This window comes from Tiliqua scincoides, chromosome 1, assembly GCF_035046505.1.
Source record: "Tiliqua scincoides isolate rTilSci1 chromosome 1, rTilSci1.hap2, whole genome shotgun sequence".
Lineage (NCBI taxonomy): Eukaryota > Metazoa > Chordata > Lepidosauria > Squamata > Scincidae > Tiliqua > Tiliqua scincoides.
Window position 1 is genome coordinate 8,537,609 of NC_089821.1, and position 20,178 is coordinate 8,557,786.

Below are 20,178 nucleotides of genomic sequence, written 5' to 3' on the forward strand. Positions count from 1 at the left end.
TGAGATATTCTCAGTGCTTCATCCACAAAGGTGAGGCAACACAGATGTTTAAAAAAGAAAAAACTCAGTAGGGAACACTATCAGTGCTACCGAAACCACCACTGCTATTACAGGCGTAGTTTAGAAAACAAAATTTTTAAAAGTGCAGCCACTACCACCTTCAAATTAAACTTTAGGGAGAAGAATTAAACACTTCTCAGGGAACTGTTCCCCCTCCCAAAAACAAGGTTGAAGTGGGGATATCACAATAGGACAACATGCACCAATAGATGGAATTGCATCAAGTTCTGTTCACTGATGGTAATTTTGTTTTTAAGTATTCAGATGTTTCACATTAAAAATCCATGGAACACACCCTGAATTGTAATATAGTTCACCATCACAAAGACAATCATTTACACTAGAGGTTTGCAGGCCAGGGGTTTGCTGGTAAACTCCAGGCAACTCAGGCTACCATCCTAAGCACCATCAACATGGGGCAAGTCCCATTGACCTTGGGCATATTTACAAGTAGGCATGTACAGAATCACACTGTCAGCTCTCTCCAAAAAGGGTTCACTGACAAAGCACAGAGAGTAATGACAGAGAGTAATGTCATGCTAAAATCTGTAGTAATCTCATACCCTCTTCAATGACGCGGCCTTTATCATCCAACATGCCCTGGATTTCGCATCCTCTCACATAGACCAGGCCAGTCTGCTCAACAAACGGTTGCCTTCTATCAAACTTTGTGCCATAAGGCTGTGTGGGCCGGACAGTAATTAAAAAGCAAACATCATGTTTGCGCAGACCTGGAAAAAAAAAAGAAAACATATGGTTCATTTGACTTATTTTGCAAGAAGAAATTTTAAAGAAATAAAAAAGTTACATTGTAAACTATCAAATATAGATATTTAGTCAAATATAGTTTTGCTATCATCAAATATAATTATTTAGGTAGATTTATAGACTGTTTCCTTGCCCAAGATCCAACTAGGAATGCAATTCTTGGTTACAAGTGCAGAAAATAGCATTAGTGATGTCTACAAATTTTAACCTGTTTCAATAGCCAGTCTGTCCTCAATCACCAGCCCCCCCTCTCACTACTCACTGCTCACTTGGGCAGGAGGTCTGGTCTAGAGGGTAGAGCCTCCGTTAGCCTGAAGATAAACATCAACCAGTTCGCCAGTTCGAGGAAACCGGCAGCTCCCTGAACGGCTGAGAATGGCGAGACCTTGAAGCAGCTGACAAGCCCAGCTGAGTGATTCCACCTGCTCTTGGTGTGAGCAAGAAGCATCTTGGCTGCCCTCCTTGTGAAAGATGGAGCTGTTTATCAGCCTGCCTGGGAGAACTGGAGGCCAGAAGTGAGACCAAACCAGGAAGATCCATTCTGAAATGTTGTAGGTTCTTGAAAGAAAGAACCACTATGATTGTAAAAATCCCCTTGAGGGATTTAGATATGCCTGCCTATGTAAACCGTCTTGAATAAAGTCAGAGGAGTAATCTGATGACCAGAAAGGTGGTACATAAATACCGAGTTATTATTATTATTATTACTCCCCCACCCATGTTCTGGCAGGTGCAGTGGAGGCAGGAGTGAGCCTTACCTTAGGCTGGGATAGGTTTCAGAAGACATACTCTCTCACACATGGCTGATCCTGATCCTTAGTGAAGAGGAAGGATCACCCATGCACCTCACACCAGGTCAGTACATATTAAAAAGCCAACAGAAAGATTTCTGCCATTTTGGAGAATCCCCATCTGGATGGGAAAACATTCCTACCCCTCTCCTGAGCAAAAAGGTCAGTTTTTTGGTCTCATGATCATCTGCAATGCATTCCAAAGCAGTGAGGGTTAAGAACATCAGAACAGCCCCACTGGATCAGGCCATAGGCCCATCTAGTCCAGCTTCCTGTATCTCACAGCGGCCCACCAAATGCCCCAGGGAGCACATCAGATAACAAGAGACCTGCAAGGCTTCCTGGGAATTGTAGTTAAGAACGTAAGAACAGCCCCACTGGAGCAGGCCATAGGCCCATCTAGTACAGCTTCCTGTATCTCACAGCGGCCCACCAAATGCCCCAGGGAACACATCAGATAACAAGAGACCTCATCCTGGTGCCCTCCCTTGCATCTGGCCTTCTGACACAGCCCATTTCTAAAATCAGGAAGTTGCACATACACATCATGGCTTGTACCCCGTAATGGATTTTTCCTCCAGAAACTTGTCCAATCCCCTTTTAAAGGCGTCCAGGCCAGTCGCCATCACCACATCCTGTGGCAAGGAGTTCCACAGACCAACCACACACTGAGTAAAGAAATATTTTCTTTTGTCTGTTCTAACTCTCCCAACACTCAATTTGAGTGGATGTCCCCTGGTTCTGGTGTTATGCGAGAGTGTAAAGAACATCTCTCTATCCACTCTGTCCATCCCCTGCATAATTTTGTATGTCTCAATCATGTCCCCCCTCAGGCGTCTCTTTTCTAGGCTGAAGAGGCCCAAACACCATAGCCTTTCCTCATAAGGAAGGTTCCTCATAAGGAACCTCATAAGGAAGGTTCCTCACCACCTTACTAGAATGAGAGATGGTGACTCCTCCAAGTCTTCTGCAAATGCAAAAGGGGAGGGACAGGATCAAGGAGAAAGAACTGCCAGAAAGAGATTCCTCAGTGCCAGTGGTGAGCGCATTTTGGGAACCCCAGCATTAAGGTCAGGACACTGCAATAGCAAACCTTGAACTTATTTCTTTTCCCTACCACTTTGCAAGTTTCAACAGAACTGTCTGAGACAAAGGCAGATATAGAAGACAGGCTTTGCATTAAGACAACAAGATGGTACTCTGCTTAACATCAAAGTAATATCTTTTTTGCTGAACCACAATTAGGCATTTATTTAGACCTCAATCTGCCACACTAGAGGTGTTCCAGGCAAGTTAAGACTATATTCTTTTTTAAAAAAAAAATTCCAGTACCAGTATCGGAGACGGGTGAAAAGACAGCAAGCTGGAATGGACCACACAGTGGTCCAATTCATGGCTTTGCAGAAGTTAGAGCCTTGGTTTTCTATGCCTAAACCCCAACAATTATGCCAACATCTAGTGCATCTCACTTTGAACCAACCAGCTTTTCAATTAGAAAACTTCATATTAAAAAGTCAAAACACAAACACCTTGCTATTGCTATTAGTATGTCGCTAAAGAGTTACCTCCTGGAACCAGAGGAAGACTAACAACCAGTCTTTTCAAAAGACTACATTGGCCGGATATTATTTCTTCGATTTTGGAGAGTATCCCAGTGCCTGGAGCACTGGAGGGCGACATGCAGGGAGAATATATCTATTAGTCTTTTGTACTCCAGCACATCTCCTGCCTTCTGGTCCTTGGCACTCTTCTCAATTGTCCATTAGTGATTCTAGTTAAGCAGCTCATTTATGTCCCCACCAACCTCGCTCATGTGGCAGTAAGATTTTCCAAAGTGGAGACATCTATTAAACTCACACACAAAGCTTATCTGGGACTGAAGCCAGCGTCCCCTGTCAAAAAAAATGATACCTCCTGCCACACTAAAGCCATTTTTAGTGAAAATTCTGCTTCTAGTAGCAAGCCATGCAATCAAACACAGTACATCTCTATCCTGTTTTAAAAGGCATTGTGCTAAATTCCTGGAACTTCAATGCATGTAGACTTGTTTCTACATGGCTCCCTATTCATTCATTCATTCATTCATTCATTGGCATCCTTCAGTCTCGAAAGACTATGGTATCGCGCTCTGAATGGTGGTTCTGGAACAGCGTCTAGTGTGGCTGAAGAGGCCAATTCGGGAGTGACAATCCCTTCCACACCGGGAGCAAGTGCAGTCTGTCCCTGGTCTGTCTCCCTGGCTATGGGCCTTCCTTCTTTGCCTCTTTGCCTCAGACTGGTGGCCAAGTGTCTCTTCAAACTGGGAAAGGCCATGCTGCACAGCCTGCCTCCAAGCGGGCCGCTCAGAGGCCAGGGTTTCCCACTTGTTGAGGTCCATTCCTAAGGCCTTCAGATCCCTCTTGCAGATGTCCTTGTATCGCAGCTGTGGTCTACCCGTAGGGCGCTTTCCCTGCACAAGTTCCCCATATAGGAGATCCTTTGGGATCCGGCCATCGCCCATTCTCACGACATGACCAAGCCAATGCAGGTGTCTCTGTTTCAGCAGTGCATACATGCTAGGGATTCCAGCTTGTTCCAGGACTGTGTTGTTTGGAACTTTGTCCTGCCAGGTGATGCCGAGGATGCGTCGGAGGCAGCGCATGTGGAAAGCGTTCAGTTTCCTCTCCTGTTGTGAGCGAAGAGTCCATGACTCGCTGCAGTACAGAAGTGTACTCATGATGCAAGCTCTGTAGATTTGGATCTTGGTATGTTCTGTCAGCTTCTTGTTGGACCAGACTCTCTTTATGAGTCTGGAAAACGTGGTAGCTGCTTTACCGATACATTTGTTTAGTTCGGTATCCAGAGAAAGAGTGTCTGAGATCGTTGAGCCAAGGTACACAAAGTCATGGACAACCTCCAGTTCATGCACAGAGACTGTAATGCAGGGAGGTCAGTCCACATCCTGAACCATGACCTGTGTTTTCTTCAGGCTGATTGTCAGTCCAAAGTCTTGGCAGGCCTTGCTAAAACAATCCATGAGCTGCTGAAGATCTTTGGCAGAGTCCCTACTCAAACAGCCGGATTTAATAGAAAAGCGTTGCATTGAAATATGATAAATATATGAATTCCTAAGCTTCACCCCAGATAGTGTTAGAGATGCAACCTTACACTGCTGTAGCTACACATGCATACCTTCCCATTCATCTTTGATGTTGTCTCTAACATTCAGATTAACTGTGACATCCGCTCGGACTCTCATGGGCCAGTTTTCACCAATGTTGGGTTTCGCCACCTCCACTACAGTGAAGGAGACAATAGGCTGAGCCATTCGAGCCCAGCCACCAAAGACCACACCTCCGTATTCAGATTGCCTAAAGAACAAGAACAGAGAGAGACCATTACGTATGCCTTCAGACTTCTTTTTTTTAAAAACACAACAAAGCTCCCTTTGTTATAGATTTGTTAGTAAAGTCACTGGTAAATGTATAAAAAAATCACAGAATTGAAAGGGGTTTTAATCCACTGGTAGGAATAACCAACACATAGAACAGAGGACAGTTGAGCCTTCCCCACAGTTTTGCCCGACACTGTCATGAAAAATTCCTTATTGACAGCAAATCATCTTTTGAGAACCGGCTTAGGAGTAAAAATCATGCTGGGGAGAACTCCATCGCACCCTACACTCAGCTAGTTGTGGTGAATTCAGAGCACCAGACAGAGAGGAGGAGGGAAAGGGGGGGGAGGAAATAAACAAAATCAGACATGGGGGAAAGAGTCTTGCTTGAGCTCACAACTTTTGTACAAGAGCAGCATCAATTACCATGGTTTCATCCTACTGACACTATCCTCAATGTCCTGCCTGATCTCATACGTAGATTCAAGGCGAAAGAGGTTGAAATTTCTCAGGAGGTAATCATGGAGAGTCAGGAACTGCAAGTTCAATTTGGGGAGGGCAAGGCAGCCTACGGGGGAGGGGGGAAGAGAGAAATAAACAAAGCATTGATCTTGTTAGTCTTCTTTAGCGTTTGTCCCATGTGGTGACTTGGTCCACTATTTTGGATCTCGTTAGTCTATGAATTATATATATTTTTCTTTGAACGCTAAATATACATATTTGCATGTGTACATTCATATACATCTGTATGTGCACACCCACCCACACCTTCGCATATTACTTCACTGTACTTTCATAAGTCACTCCAAGCCTACTTTCTGTTTTCACTTGCCACCATAAAAAGGAGCCCAAAATGGCAGTCAATAATGGGGCAATTGCTCCTTGTTCTCTCCCCACCCCCCACCACCCATTTCCTCATCCAGGTCCATCACAACGTCACACCTGTGTCAATCATTTGCAATGTGGCTGAGATGGTCTAGTCTTGAATTTTTGGTTTCATTTCAGCTTTGTAACAGTATCATATAGTCTATCTTTGTTGCTGATACACCCATGAGAGTCATCCTTTCTAGAGTATATTTAAATAAATGACAAGAAATAACCTTGAAACACCTGCCCTTTTAGGGATCTAATTTAGACACAATTAGATGGCATGTTAAATGTATCTTCATACAGAACTAGCATTCAAAAATTCAGTTAAAAGAAGTATTATAAGTAAGGTTCAGGTGTTTAAGCTACTTTTTTCATCGTAGTAACTAGAAACACAGAAAAGATCACTTTCTCACAAACAGACTTTCTAAAGCAGAAGACATACTACAAGTTAGCATACACAGAGTTTCAAATCTGGAGTATGGCAGCACCCTGAATACTTCAATAACCTACAAAAAATTGCTACTTTCCCCTGCATGCGAACCAGTCCCACCTACATATGGGTTTGCCCTGTACTAGACCACACGTGATTTCAAAATATCTTGCAGCAAATATACCTTCCCCAGAATAATATTCTGTTGGGACAATGTTTTCATCCCAAATAATCTTTTCTGTAGGATACAGGGGCATCTGATTGAGCTGCTGAATTTGAGAAATTCGACGTTCGTGCCGGGATACCTAGAAAAGAGAAGAGTCTTTATAATGTGTGTAAAGGAAATGGCAAATAGTTAAAGAAGAACAATCAAGAATATTTGATTGTTCTTCTGTTTGATTTTTCACCAGCTGCTACTAAAGTCTCAAACTACAAGTTATGGATACTGCCCCCCAAAATAGGAAATCCTAGAAACAAGCTGAAGTATCAGGTTTTTTGAGAAAGATCTTTGAGAATTCCCAATATAAATGCATGCGTACGTATGCATATATACATACATACATACATACACACATACATACACACACACATACACACACACACACACTTATTTATTTAATATATATATATTAAATAACCTAAGGTCAGTGAAAACACCAGTGCATATGTTAGGTCTAAAACGGAAGGTGTAAGGTAACACACCCTCATGAGAGGCAAGTGAGAGCATGCTAGACTGCGAGGCTCTACCAATTGCTTAAGCATGGCAATTTGGCACTATTACATCTGCACTGGGCACCTCTCACAAGTACATACAAACACACACAGTGACAAAACTAAGAGATACATAAGGGAATACCAAAAATCACATTTAGGTGACTGACTGACAACAACAGGAAGTCTATATTTCAAATGTGGTGAGATCTCGCTCTTTCAGGGCATTCTCAAACTTATCTGGCTTTGTCGCAAACAACATTCACTGTAATGTACATATAAACAAACAGAAGCAAAGATAGCTTTAAAACTTTTCATGCAGACAGTTTGGCTTCTGCCTTTCATAAGACACACCCACCCTTAGCCCTCTTTTAGACATGTACATGCCCAGCTCTGTGTGCAGACATCTAGCTATCTCAAGGGTCACCTGTGCTGGCCTGAACTGTGAATTTTCTATATGGGGTGGGGGGGGGGAGTTCCTGGTCAAAAGAAACTGTGCTTTAGTAGTACGCTGAAGTCAGCAGTAAAATCACCCCGGTTTGTACACGGCGTGAGTGTGGTCTCAGATTGCATGGCAGGTGGCCAGTGAGGCATTAGCAACATTGCAAAGAGATTCAACTGCCACCAAATATAAGGCAAAACCTCATGGCGACATTATCGCACAATAGTTAGCATGATCCATGTACAGTTCAATCACTGCATACCAGCAATGAGATTTGATTGAGGCAATTGACTGAGACTGTTATAAATTAAACGTCCCATTTTCCTGGATTAGTACTTCGAAGACAAAATGAGCACTATGCTGTATGTAGCCTTTCCTCATAAGGGAGGCGCTCCTGCCCCAGTAATCACTGTGGTCGCTCTCCTCTGCCACCTTTTCCAGTTCCACTGTGTCCTTTCTGAGATGTGGAGAACAGGACTGTAGCTGTGGCCTTACCATCGATTTATACAATGGCATTACAACACAGGCCACACTCCCAGCTGCCGTTCAGCCTTCAATGGCTTATTCTTGTAATATAGCCACATAAACTGGTGTAGACCCAGTAGTTTCGGCATCTGGCCTGGATGCCTTTAAAAGGGGATTGGACAAGTTTCTGGAGAAAAATCCATTACGGGTTACAAGCCATGATGTGTATGTGCAACCTCCTGATTTTAGAAATGGGCTATGTCAGAATGCCAGATGCAAGGGAGGGCATCAGGATGCAGGTCTCTTTTTATCAGGTGTGCTCCCTGGGGCATTTGATGGGGCCGCTGTGAGATACAGGAAGCTGGACTAGATGGGCCTATGGCCTGATCCAGTGGGGATGTTCCTATGTTCTTATGATCCAACAAAGACAATCTGACTTCAAGAAACAGTTTTAAGAGTGTATTACATTGATTTGGAACAATCTATATAATTATGAGCTTTCTCTGCTTAACTTGCCATTCTGTCACCTTGAGGAAAAGAGGAGAGCTCAAGCAGCATACAAGGCCTGTCCCAGTGAGCGCAACCTGCAGGTCCTCCGAACTGCTCGCAGCAAAGTCCAACAGACTGCCAGGAGATGTGCTAACGACTACTGGCTCCAGCTCTGTTCCGAGATACAGATAGCAGCTGACACGGGCAACATCAAGGGGATGTATGATGGTATCAAGCAGGCCCTAGGTCCAACACAGAAGAAAATTGCCCCTCTGAAGTCTGCCACAGGCGAGGTCATCCAGGATCGGGCGAAGCAGATGGAACGCTGGGTGCAGCACTACTCTGCGCTATATTCCAGAGAAAATGTAGTCACCGAAGAAGCACTGAACAACATTGAGTGCCTGCCTGTGCTGGAAGAGCTTGACAGTGAACCAACCCTAGAAGAACTTCACGTGGCCCTGGACTCCCTTGCCTTTGGCAAGGCACCTGGAAAAGACAGCATCCCTGCTGAAGTCCTAAAATGCTGCAAAGAGATCATCGTCACTGAGCTGCATGAAATCCTCTGTCTCTGCTGGAGAGAAGGTAGAGTACCTCAAGACATGAGGGATGCAAACATCATCACGCTGTACAAGAACAAAGGTGACAGGGGTGACTGCAACAACTACCGCGGCATCTCTCTCCTTAGCGTTGTAGGAAAGCTGTTTGCCCGAGTTGTACTAAAGAGGCTCCAGGTACTTGCAGAGAGCGTCTATCCAGAATCGCAGTGTGGATTCCGAGCCAACAGGTCCACCACTGATATGGTATTCTCCCTTAGACAACTGCAGGAGAAATGCAGGGAACAACGACAGCCACTCTTTATAGCCTTCATAGATCTCACAAAGGCTTTCGACCTGGTCAGCAGAGACGGCCTCTTCAAGATTCTCCCCAAGATTGGATGTCCACCCAGGCTACTCAGCATCATCAGATCTTTCCACAAGGACATGAAGGGCACTGTTGTCTTCGATGGCTCCACATCAGACCCTTTTGACATCCGAAGCGGAGTGAAGCAGGGCTGTGTTCTTGCACCAACCTTGTTTGGGATTTTCTTCGCTGTCCTGCTGAAGCAGGCCATTGGAACTGCAACAGAAGGCATCTATCTCCGGACCAGATCAGACGGAAAGCTCTTCAACCTCTCCAGACTGAGAGCAAAATCCAAAGTCCAGCTGAAATGTCTGCGTGACTTCCTCTTTGCCGACGATGCAGCTGTCACTACCCACTCTGCCAAAGATCTCCAGCAGCTCATGGATCGTTTTAGCAAGGCCTGCCAAGATTTTGGACTGACAATCAGCCTGAAGAAAACACAGCTCATGGTTCAGGATGTGGACTCACCTCCCTGCATTACAATCTCTGAGCATGAACTGGAGGTTGTCCATGACTTTGTGTACCTTGGCTCAACGATCTCCGACACTCATTCTCTCGATACCGAGCTAAACAAGCGCATCGGTAAAGCAGCTACCACGTTTTCCAGACTCACAAAGAGAGTCTGGTCCAACAAGAAGCTGACGGAACATACCAAGATCCAGGTCTACAGAGCTTGCGTCCTGAGTACACTTCTGTACTGCAGCGAGTCATGGACTCTTTGCTCACAACAGGAGAGGAAACTGAGCGCTTTCCACATGCGCTGCCTCCGACGCATCCTCGGCATCACCTGGCAGGACAAAGTTCCAAACAACACAGTCCTGGAACGTGCTGGAATCCCTAGCATGTATTCACTGCTGAAACAGAGACGCCTGCGTTGGCTTGGTCATGTCGTGAGAATGGATCATGGCCGGATCCCAAAGGATCTCCTATATGGAGAACTCGTGCAAGGAAAGCGCTCTACAGGTAGACCACAGCTGCGATACAAGGGCATCTGCAAGAGGGATCTGAAGGCCTTAGGGATGGACCTCAACAAGTGGGAAACCCTGGCCTCTGAGCGGCCCGCTTGGAGGCAGGCTGTGCAGCATGGCCTTTCCCAGTTTGAAGAGACACTTGGCCAACAGTCTGAGGCTAAGAGGCAAAGAAGGAAGGCCCATAGCCAGGGAGACAGACCAGGGACAGACTGCACTTGCTCCCGGTGAGGAAGGGATTGTCACTCCCGGATTGGCCTTTTCAGCCACACTAGACGCTGTGCCAGAACCACCTTTCAGAGCGCGATACCATAGTCTTTCGAGACTGAAGGTTGCCAATACAATGTCACCTTCTTCAACCATACAGATAATTTACACAGTGTTTTAAAAACAATCAAGTTTCCCCTTTAAGGTGAGCTTGTAAATATTCCCATAACCTCAGATACGATAAGTACAAATAAATGTGTGGCTCATCTGTTCATCCATCTTTTTCTAGCTGCTTCATTAATACGAAATGCCCCCATCATTGTGCAAAAAGTCTGTCCGTCCCCCCCAAACTTTGTCTGAGCAAAAAACAGATACAGGAACACTTACCAATAGTTCTAGGAGAAACCCATGTTCGTAGCTTGTATCTTCCCCTTCGGGTAGGACTGGCAATAAGCAGAGATATGATGCCACCTGGTGGAGCGTATTTGGACTAGACAATAAAACAACCGTGTAAGAGTCGTAATGCTGTTGCAAGGAAGAGAGTGTTGATTTTCAATTTCTAATAGTGTGGCTTTAAAGTAGGAGGAGGAAACTGTCAAAGAACATGTTGCCTAATTTGCTGGGCAAGATTTTGACCTGACAGAACGGTATTCTAGCCAACATCCCTGTTGGAACCCAAGACTGCATGCATTTTGGACAGATTTTCATTCACATTCTTACCTACAATGAGGGGATAAACTGCACAAAATTCCCAGACAACTTCTTTTGAGATACAAACTCCACAAACACAGGACCCTGTTTCTTCAGTTTTGCTGAGGAGTTGTGGTTTGGAAGGAGCAATCAAGAACTCTACCTTCATGATTCTCTACATCACAGGCATTAATAATCACCTACTGGTCAATCACCAGCAAACAACCATCTCAGATAAGGAAAAGCAAACAGATATTCATGGGAGAACCACTGTGGTATGGTGGCAAGATTGTCACACTAGGATGAGAGACATGTGGGTTCAAATTCCTACTCAGCCATCAAGCTCAATGGGTAACTTTGGATTCTCCCAGCCTAACCTACCCCACTGTGTAGTTGTGAGGATGAAGGGGAAAGAATATGTAGCCATCCTGAGCTCCTTTGAGGAAGGGTGGGCTAACAATATAATACATTTGATATAACCAAATGTAAAAGAAACATACCTCAGAGGCCCAAAAAGTTTTACTAGGGAATCATGTGTGTCCACAGCCGATACGTTTGAGAGAGCAAAATTGTAGAGCTCTGGGAAGTGCGCAAAAGCTGCTCTCTAGAAATCAATCAAGAACCAGAATGAGGATCAAAAGCTGTCTTTACTCAACAACTTGACTTGTGCAAAGTTCCGAAAGTAAACATGACAAGCAGAGACCTCCAAGAATAGTGTAAAGCAACACCCAATACAGAGCGAAGACAATCAAATGAAGGGAAAAAAAGTATTGTGAATTCTTGTGAGAGCTCTTTAGAGCAAACACGATAATTACATCAGACGTTAATATTAGACTTCTCTCCTTGAGGACTTCCAGATAACCATTAATACATCAGATACATTAATACATGGTGTCAACATCAGAACAGAACAACCACAAATGACACTTAATACAATTCTTAATACAATTCTTTGAAAGATGGCAAGTATCACAGAAGAGAGGGATTTAAATTCACCAAAGTCGGCAAAACCAAAGGGAATGCAATGCCAACGGTTCCCAAATGTGACTCAAAGAATGTCACATATTCCACAAATACAAGTTCAGGCTCCTCGTGTCTAGACTTAAAAATGAGTGGGGGTCTTTTGCAAGCTTGCCATTGCCTCTTAAATGTCCATGCAACACTAAGCCTGTGCTGGGGCATTCTGAGCAATAGTATGGAAAGGAAAAAAATGTTCGGCAATTACTGAAAAATAACTTTAATAAAGATACACTCAGAGAAATCCTGGCAATTTTATGAGCCGAAATGTAGAACATTACGCACCTGGAGGGAAGTAATTCTGTCATAGTGAATTGTAGTCATCTCATTCTCTGTCAAAGCATTCCCAGTTTGATCATTTATTTCAAAGCCAGTGTAGAATTTTAGCATGTCCAAAAGCTGGAACAAATTCATGATAAATTAGATCTGTACTGTAGAAAACGCATTGTTTATTTCTTAAATTCCCATTTGAGGGAAGAAAATACCTAATAGCAGAAGAGAGAGACAAAAGATGTGAGGAAGCCCCTTTAGAAACCCCACCTGAGGGAGACATATGACTTTATAATTGGCCTATAATGAACTGAGAAATAGAATTGGCTTCACATTCTCATATTTTAATGAGAATTTTAATTTCTTCTTCACTGGATCACTAATCAATAATATGAACAATGACAACATTTAAGGTTCCTGGTAAAACCATAGTAGCAGCACTAGTTCTTGTGCGGTGGCTATGGATCTGAGTTTCCCACATTATAGTAAATGCCGAAATTTGGTGAATGTTCACAAATTTATCAGATTCCTAAAAACTGAGGGCTGATTCAGACGTAATGGGAAATCATGGTTTCCTAAAACATTTGAACTGACCCTGTGAGAGGGTCAACTGAAAGCGGCTGATCGCAAAATGAGACTCATCTTGTCGCCACTGATAACACCAGCACTTTTAAATAGATTCCAGTCATTCAATATCCTGTTCTCTCATACTTTATCCTGTAACCCACCTTGATCACTTGCCTCAAACCAAATGGCACGTAGAAATTGCTTGACAAAAATAAAGTAAATGTGCTCAACAAGAAATAAAAGATTCCAGCAAATCCTGAGGTCCATACAATTTGGCTGGCATTGTCAACATTTTCACCCCTATATCATCATTCACCAAGCTTTGGGCGTTTGCTGTAATGTATATAAATCATTCCTGCTGAACTCTTTCAGTTCATTACTTCAAGTTAACGGCAAAAGAATACGTAATCTCCAAATATATTCCGATATTTCACATCCATGCAGCAGTGTAGCCAGAGCGGGGGCAAAGCACTAAGTTTTGCAGGAAGCCCCACTACAGCACGCAAGGGTCCCCTTCACTTCGGAGCCATTCCGGGTGGTGGGAGCAAAACGGAGGTGTATGCTCTGAAGGGGAGGGCCCCTTGCATGCAGTGGTGAGGCTCTCTTCAAAACTTAATGTTTTGCACCCCCTCTAACTACGCCACTGCTTCCATGTGTCTTAAGGTGCAATCCTAACCCCTTATGTCAGTACTTTCCAGTACTGACATAGCAGTGCAAATGGGATGTCTGCAGCTGGGTGTCACTCCCGGAGGCCTCCTCAAAGTAAGGGAATGTTTGTACCTCGGAGTTGCATTGCCCTTATGTCAGTGCTGAAAAGCACTGACATAAGGGGTTAGGATTGTGCCCTTAAGAGTTAAATGTGCAGTTTCTAACAGCACACCTCTATTTCTGAAAAGGAAAACAACCCAAGTACAAGCTTACAAATTCAGCTTAGCCAAGTCTGATGCAATAAAGAAAGCCATACTTCTGCCTGCACAGTGTCATTGAAGTAGTACAAAACAGGAAGGGTTTGATGAGCTTAGTTGAGCCCTTGTACTGTGTGCTTCTCATGAAGTACCAAATTCCCCAACAAGAGCCAACGATAAGAGATAAATCACCAGCTGTTACTTTCCAGTTCCCATTTATAAGTAATAATGTCCATCTCCACAGGCTAGCAAGCATTTTGAGGGGCTCCAAGAAGCCTCTCCAAAATAACAAGAAGTCTCACCTGGCAGAAAAGATGACCCTCCTTGTCCCTTTTAGCGAGGCTGGATAAATAACAATGCACTACTAGGTGGGAATCATCCAGTATGGTATTAAACCAGCGCCTTGTCGGGAGCAGGGCCTAGAACAGACAATATCACGTTATACATAACCTGACACATGGTTTGAGATTTCCTTGTTATCAGCTAGAAGACTGGTAAGGGTGCAGTGCTCTATCAGAAGTTGGTGGGGAACAGTTACCATGAAGCCCACTGGTATCCACTCCAACAATGGCTTCAGTTCACACTTGCTGGGGCGAGGGGCTGATTTTTTAGCCATTTGCTTTTCCTCCTGCAGGCCACCTCCCAGCATATGACAATCTGTTCAAGAGGGTCCTTCGATCCCCAGGAGGAGAATTTTGAGGAATGTATGGGGCTGTGGAAGAAAAGGGGAGGCAGAGAAGCCCCCAAAATAGCTGGCACCACAGTCTATTCACATGACTTTGTACATGTACATGCTTGGGTCACAATAAAGATCCTGCTGAAAGATCAAAACTTTCATATGTCAACTGAAGCATGGGTACCTGCCATCAGTTAAAATATACCCCATATCTCTTCTGTTATTTTTAAAGTGCATTCTCAGCATCTAACAACACAGTCCTAGAACGTGCTGGAATCCCTAGCATGTATGCACTGCTGAAACAGACGCCTGCATTGGCTCGGTCATGTCGTAAGAATGGATGATGGCTGGATCCCAAAGGATCTCCTCTATGGAGAACTCGTGCAAGGAAAGCGCCCTACAGGTAGACTACAGCTGCGATACAAGGACATCTGCAAGAGGGATCGGAAGGCCTTAGGAGTGGACCTCAACAAGTGGGAAACCCTGGCCTCTGAGCGGCCTGCTTGGAGGCAGGCTGTGCAGCATGGCCTTTCCCAGTTTGAAGAGACACTTGGCCAACATTCTGAGGCAAAGAGGCAAAGAAGGAAGGCCCACAGCCAGGAAGACAGACCAGGGACAGACTGCACTTGCTCCCGGTGTGGAAGGGATTGTCACTCCCGAATCGGCCTTTTCAGCCACACTAGACGCTGTGCCAGAACCACCTTTCAGAGCGCGATACCATAGTCTCTCGAGACTGAAGGTTGCCAATACAATTTTTAAAGTTACTATTAGAAGGAATTCCCCATGAGTAAAATACAGTAGGCCCTTGGAATCTGCAAGAATCTGTTTCCAGACACCCCCCCCCCACGGATACTGATTTCCGCAGATAATCAAATCCATGAGGAGGCCTCCAGGACCTCCCGGACCAGAAGTGTCTTCCGGTTGCATCTGGGAGATCCTTGAGACCCTCCAGTGAAATCAGCGGATGTTGAACCTACAGATAAAGAGAGTCTACTGTATCCTGACAATACTTATTTTTTATTGTTCATATTTTCATACCACCCTTCCTCAACAGAGCTCAGGGTGGTGTACAGGATACCCTTTGTTCTCACAACTAACCTGTGAGTTATGGTTGGGTTGTGAGAGACAGTTGGCCCAAGGTCACCCAGGAAGCTTCATGGCTGAGTGGGGATTTGAACCTGGATCTTCCAGGTCAGAATCCAGCTGCCAACCCACTATGCCATCCTGGCTCATATGATGAAACAAAATCTTTTTGGAAAGGGTAGCTACTTCTGGAGAATCTCCATGACAGATGTCATAACACCAAAACCAAGACTATGGATCCATAAGGATTGGTACTTAAGTAAAACTTACAGCCCAATCCTGACCAACTTTGCAGTGCCAATGCAGTCAACAGGGTGTGCAATACATCCTGCAGTGGGGGGAGGGGCAGTCATAGAGGCCACCTCAAGGTGAGGGAACATCATCCAACATAGTGGGGGGCTCACAGAAATAAATGTCAACGTGCCCCGAGTGGCTTGCAAGCCGTGGTTTGGTCACCCCTGCCCTGAGCACGTGAGACTATCCTCGGCATCACCTGGCAGGACAAAGTTCCAAACAACACAGTTCTGGAACGAGCTGGAATCCCTAGCATGTATGCACTGCTGAAACAGAGACGCCTGCGTTGGCTCGGTCATGTCGTGAGAATGGGCGATGGCTGGATCCCAAAGGATCTCCTCTAAGGAGAACTTGTGCAAGGAAAGCGCCCTACAGGTAGACCACAGCTGCGATACAAGGACATCTGCAAGAGGGATCTGAAGGCCTTAGGAGTGGACCTCAACAGGTGGGAAACCCTGGCCTCTGAGCGGCCCGCTTGGAGGCAGGCTGTGCAGCATGGCCTTTCCCAGTTTGAAGAGACACTTGGCCAACAGTCTGAGGCAAAGAGGCAAAGAAGGAAGGCCCACAGCCAGGGAGACAGACCAGGGACAGACTGCACTTGCTCCCAGTGTGGAAGGAATTGTCACTCCCGAATCGGCCTTTTCAGCCACACTAGACGCTGTTCCAGAACCACCTTTCAGAGCGCGATACCAGAGTCTTCCGAGACTGAAGGTAGCCAACAACAGAGGCTATAAGAACCATGCAGTATAAAAGGGTCACGTTTGATAGCAACTATCATAATTTTTTAGACAGAATACTGTTACTAGCACTGAGCAACCAGAACTGATTTTTTTAAAGAGGGAGTAGAGGTGAAGAATATGCAGCAGTTTTTGCTGTATAAAAAACCGCAAATAGAAAGCAACCTGGTCAGAGTACACGGATTTGCTCTTGTCCAATTCACATCACTGCTGAGCAGTAAAATGCTCAAAAAGATTAGCTTCAATCATAATATAGACGCAACCTAATACGAAACACCAGAACAACCACAGGGAGAAAAGGGACCTTAAGTATATGCAAAGACACTTTGTTGAGATGGGACAAGCTACAGGAGAAGAACAAATGTGATGGCTTTTTACAGCCGATTTCTGGTTTGCCAGTTCCAATCAGCACAACAGGCTTCAGAAACTATCTGAACTCTTTTAAGTCTCCTGCAATGCCCTCAGCACAGAAAGAGTCAGCATGAAATGTTTTGCTGCCTGCCATCTTGGCAAGGACCCAGCAGTGTCCCAGCTGAATACCTAACATACCCTCTCTCTGGGGAACAAATCCTGCCATTCAAAGCGGAAGGGCTCAGTGATACGTCAGCTACAATGCACTCCAAAAAGGTATCGTTTCAAGCGGAGCCAACACTCACTAGAGAATGCAATCTAAAAAAAAATCAACACGTCTATGCAGAAGCAGACATCTATACTTCTACAATAGAGGTTGTATTTTTAACAGAATTCCTGAAGGTGAAATAATTTAGGATGCTGGAAAATAAAACAAGCAGCTAATTCATGTGTGAAATAATGCCCGTCTATTACGGATGCACGGACTACCTTACAGTATTCAAAATGGCAGGTTGGGAGAAATCCGGAAGACACCAATTACGATTGACATTTACGCATATTGTATTTTAAGGGCATTTGTTATGGTTGCTTCCCACAAGCATCACCATATGGAGAACACTTGATATGGGAAGCTGCTTCACGTTGCAATACTGGCACCAACACAGAGGCAAGCCAAAAATGGTGATCGGGAGGCAATCCACCTGGCAGGCCAAACGCAAACCCAGAAGCCATCATATGGCGTTCATTTCAAGCTGCTTCAATGGGGCTGACAACTTGCAATATTTTACTACTCTTAACAAATCCAGAATTTGTTTTAGGATCTCTTTATTTCACAGTGTTTTGACACCGCTGATGTAATGACAATAAGAATAAACAAATGCCTTAACTCTCAGAAATGTATCCGCTCCTTTCCTGATGACATTGCTATCCAAGATCACTCATAATATTTTATTTCTTTCCTTATTTAAAAAATTTATACCCTGCCTTTCCTATGCTGAAGCAAATGCCCAAGGGTGGCTTACAAAATTCTACAGTGAAAAGTCCAAACAATAAATTAATAAAAAAATAACATCTTTTGAGGGGGCAACCATTTGGAGCAGAAAGGAGCAGAATCAAAAGACGATTACAGGGGTACAGAGGGCGGACATCAATCCAAACACCAGATGAAACAGAATGTTTTGAGTCCTCGCTGAAAAGCCACGAGGGAGGGAGTAATTCTTAATTCCCCAGGCAGGGAATCCCATAATTGTGGTGCCACGACAGAGAAAGTTTGCCCTCACACCACCATTCCTCTAACTTGGGACAAAGGCGGCACTGTGCTGTACCACCAACCTGCCCTTGTGTGAAATGACCCTCCAAGAAGTTGTTGACCAATACTCTAAGTATGATCTGAACAGTCTTCATTTATTAAAATGAAGCAAAGCTGGTCTGAGTCTCTGCTAAATATGGCAGGTTTAGCACTGTACAGCACAAAGTCAGCTGTAGCACTGGAAGCCCCATAAAACAAGTTTGCTCATCTTCAAACATCAACTGCTACTTGAAAAACTAGGACAAACACAGCATGTACTATATTCTCCCTATCTTAATCAGACCGTAAAGGGTTACACATTTGTCTTAAAATCAACATACCTCTAAATCTATCATCAATTCAATGAATCTTTCACAGTAGTGCACTTTATCCATTGAGAGAGAACCTAGAAACAAACACAGGTAATTAAAAACTAATCCCAGAATTTATCAATTTTGTCCCAAACAGCTGCCACTTAATTACACAGTCCTACAAAATTGAGGGTCAGAAAAGTTTTTCCCAAACTTTATGGTGGTATGATATGAATTTGTGGTGCTGATTCCAAAAATGGCATCCGTTTTGCCCTATCGCGTCTAGCTTTGGAGATATAGTATAGCTTCATTAGTGAATGGTTCAATCAGCTTCCTCATGAGGAAGCTGCTTGAACCAGTCACTAATGAGGCTATATCTCCAAAACTAGACACGATAGGGCAAACGGATACCATTTTTGGAATCGGGACCCCAAATATACCTAGGAACTGGTGTAACGTTTAAGGAAGCAAAATGTGTGTGGGCCTGTGTTACTTAGGGACTCTGGGTCCTGAGTATGGCAGCATAACATGCAGATTAGCACCACAGTGAAACATTATGGGTGTGATTGTCATTGGCGCATCAGTGCCCAAAATTAGCATGGTCACAGTGCCTTTCTTTCATGGCAACCTCTTTTTCCCAGTTCTCCGAGACACCATCTCCTAGGATCACACAATCCAAGATGGTGGCACCTGAGACAGCTGGGAAGGAAAGGCCTCTGAGTGCATCCTGCGGTGTCCCTGCAAGCTTGCCATGGCGCCCTAAGGAACTGCAGCACACCATTTTGGAACCATTGGTATAGTGGGTAGTCACCAACACACAGTGATACTATCGCCACCACATGTTGATTAGTATTTGGGCGACAGTAAAATCTGAGGCTAAGTACTGCATTCCAGCCCTTTACATGCCAATTTTCCAGACGCTCAAGGTGGTTCAAAGGAAAAAACCAGGCAAACAGTAAAAACAGGCACTTGGTTTTTCTCCATCTGTTGACATTTAAAAAACAGAACACTCTAATCTAGTGGTTCCCAAACTGTGAACCGTGGCTCCCTAGGAAGCCACGGAAACCAGCCAGGGGAGACATGGAATCCTTATTAACCCCCCCCCCCCCACACACACACACAAACACAATGTATAGGACTGTAGCTCTAATGGGGAGCCACAGCCCGAAGCCCAGAAAGGCAAGGGAGCCACCAGTAAAAAATGTTTGGGAACCACTGCTCTATTCCCTTACTATTAGAACTTCCTATCATTCCCTCTTCCTGTTTTGGGATAATTTGGAAATATAGTTGTCCCTTGTCTTCTACAAGGTTCACACTTCAGAGTTAATGCATAAAGTTAAAATTGTGCATACTCAAAATCCCTTACGTTGGGAAAAATAGGTACTGTCTCTGAAAATTACAAGCAGGCAGGAACAGACTGAGAGAGCATCAGCTTCGTTCCCTGATCTCAGACTCATGCTGGGGTGTGTCTACTAAGCAGAACAGCAAGATGGAATTGCCGGAACCATTTAAACT

At 44.5% G+C, this 20,178-nt stretch overlaps 1 protein-coding gene across 5 annotated transcripts in view; it reads right to left on the minus strand.

Annotated features, from left to right (window-relative positions):
* The window catches only part of AQR (aquarius intron-binding spliceosomal factor), a 76,239-nt gene that overhangs the window by 32,892 nt on the left and 23,169 nt on the right, over positions 1-20,178 (minus strand). For all 5 annotated transcript variants that reach the window (XM_066637016.1, XM_066637008.1, XM_066637025.1 and 2 more), the window contains 9 exons: positions 18,694-18,758; positions 14,226-14,342; positions 12,467-12,580; positions 11,665-11,768; positions 10,862-10,964; positions 6,477-6,597; positions 5,419-5,560; positions 4,791-4,969; positions 624-791 (listed from right to left, as the gene is read on the minus strand). In XM_066637016.1, the coding sequence (XP_066493113.1) occupies positions 624-791; positions 4,791-4,969; positions 5,419-5,560; positions 6,477-6,597; positions 10,862-10,964; positions 11,665-11,768; positions 12,467-12,580; positions 14,226-14,342; positions 18,694-18,758 (1,113 nt within the window). The remainder of the gene's footprint in view (positions 1-623; positions 792-4,790; positions 4,970-5,418; positions 5,561-6,476; positions 6,598-10,861; positions 10,965-11,664; positions 11,769-12,466; positions 12,581-14,225; positions 14,343-18,693; positions 18,759-20,178) is intronic.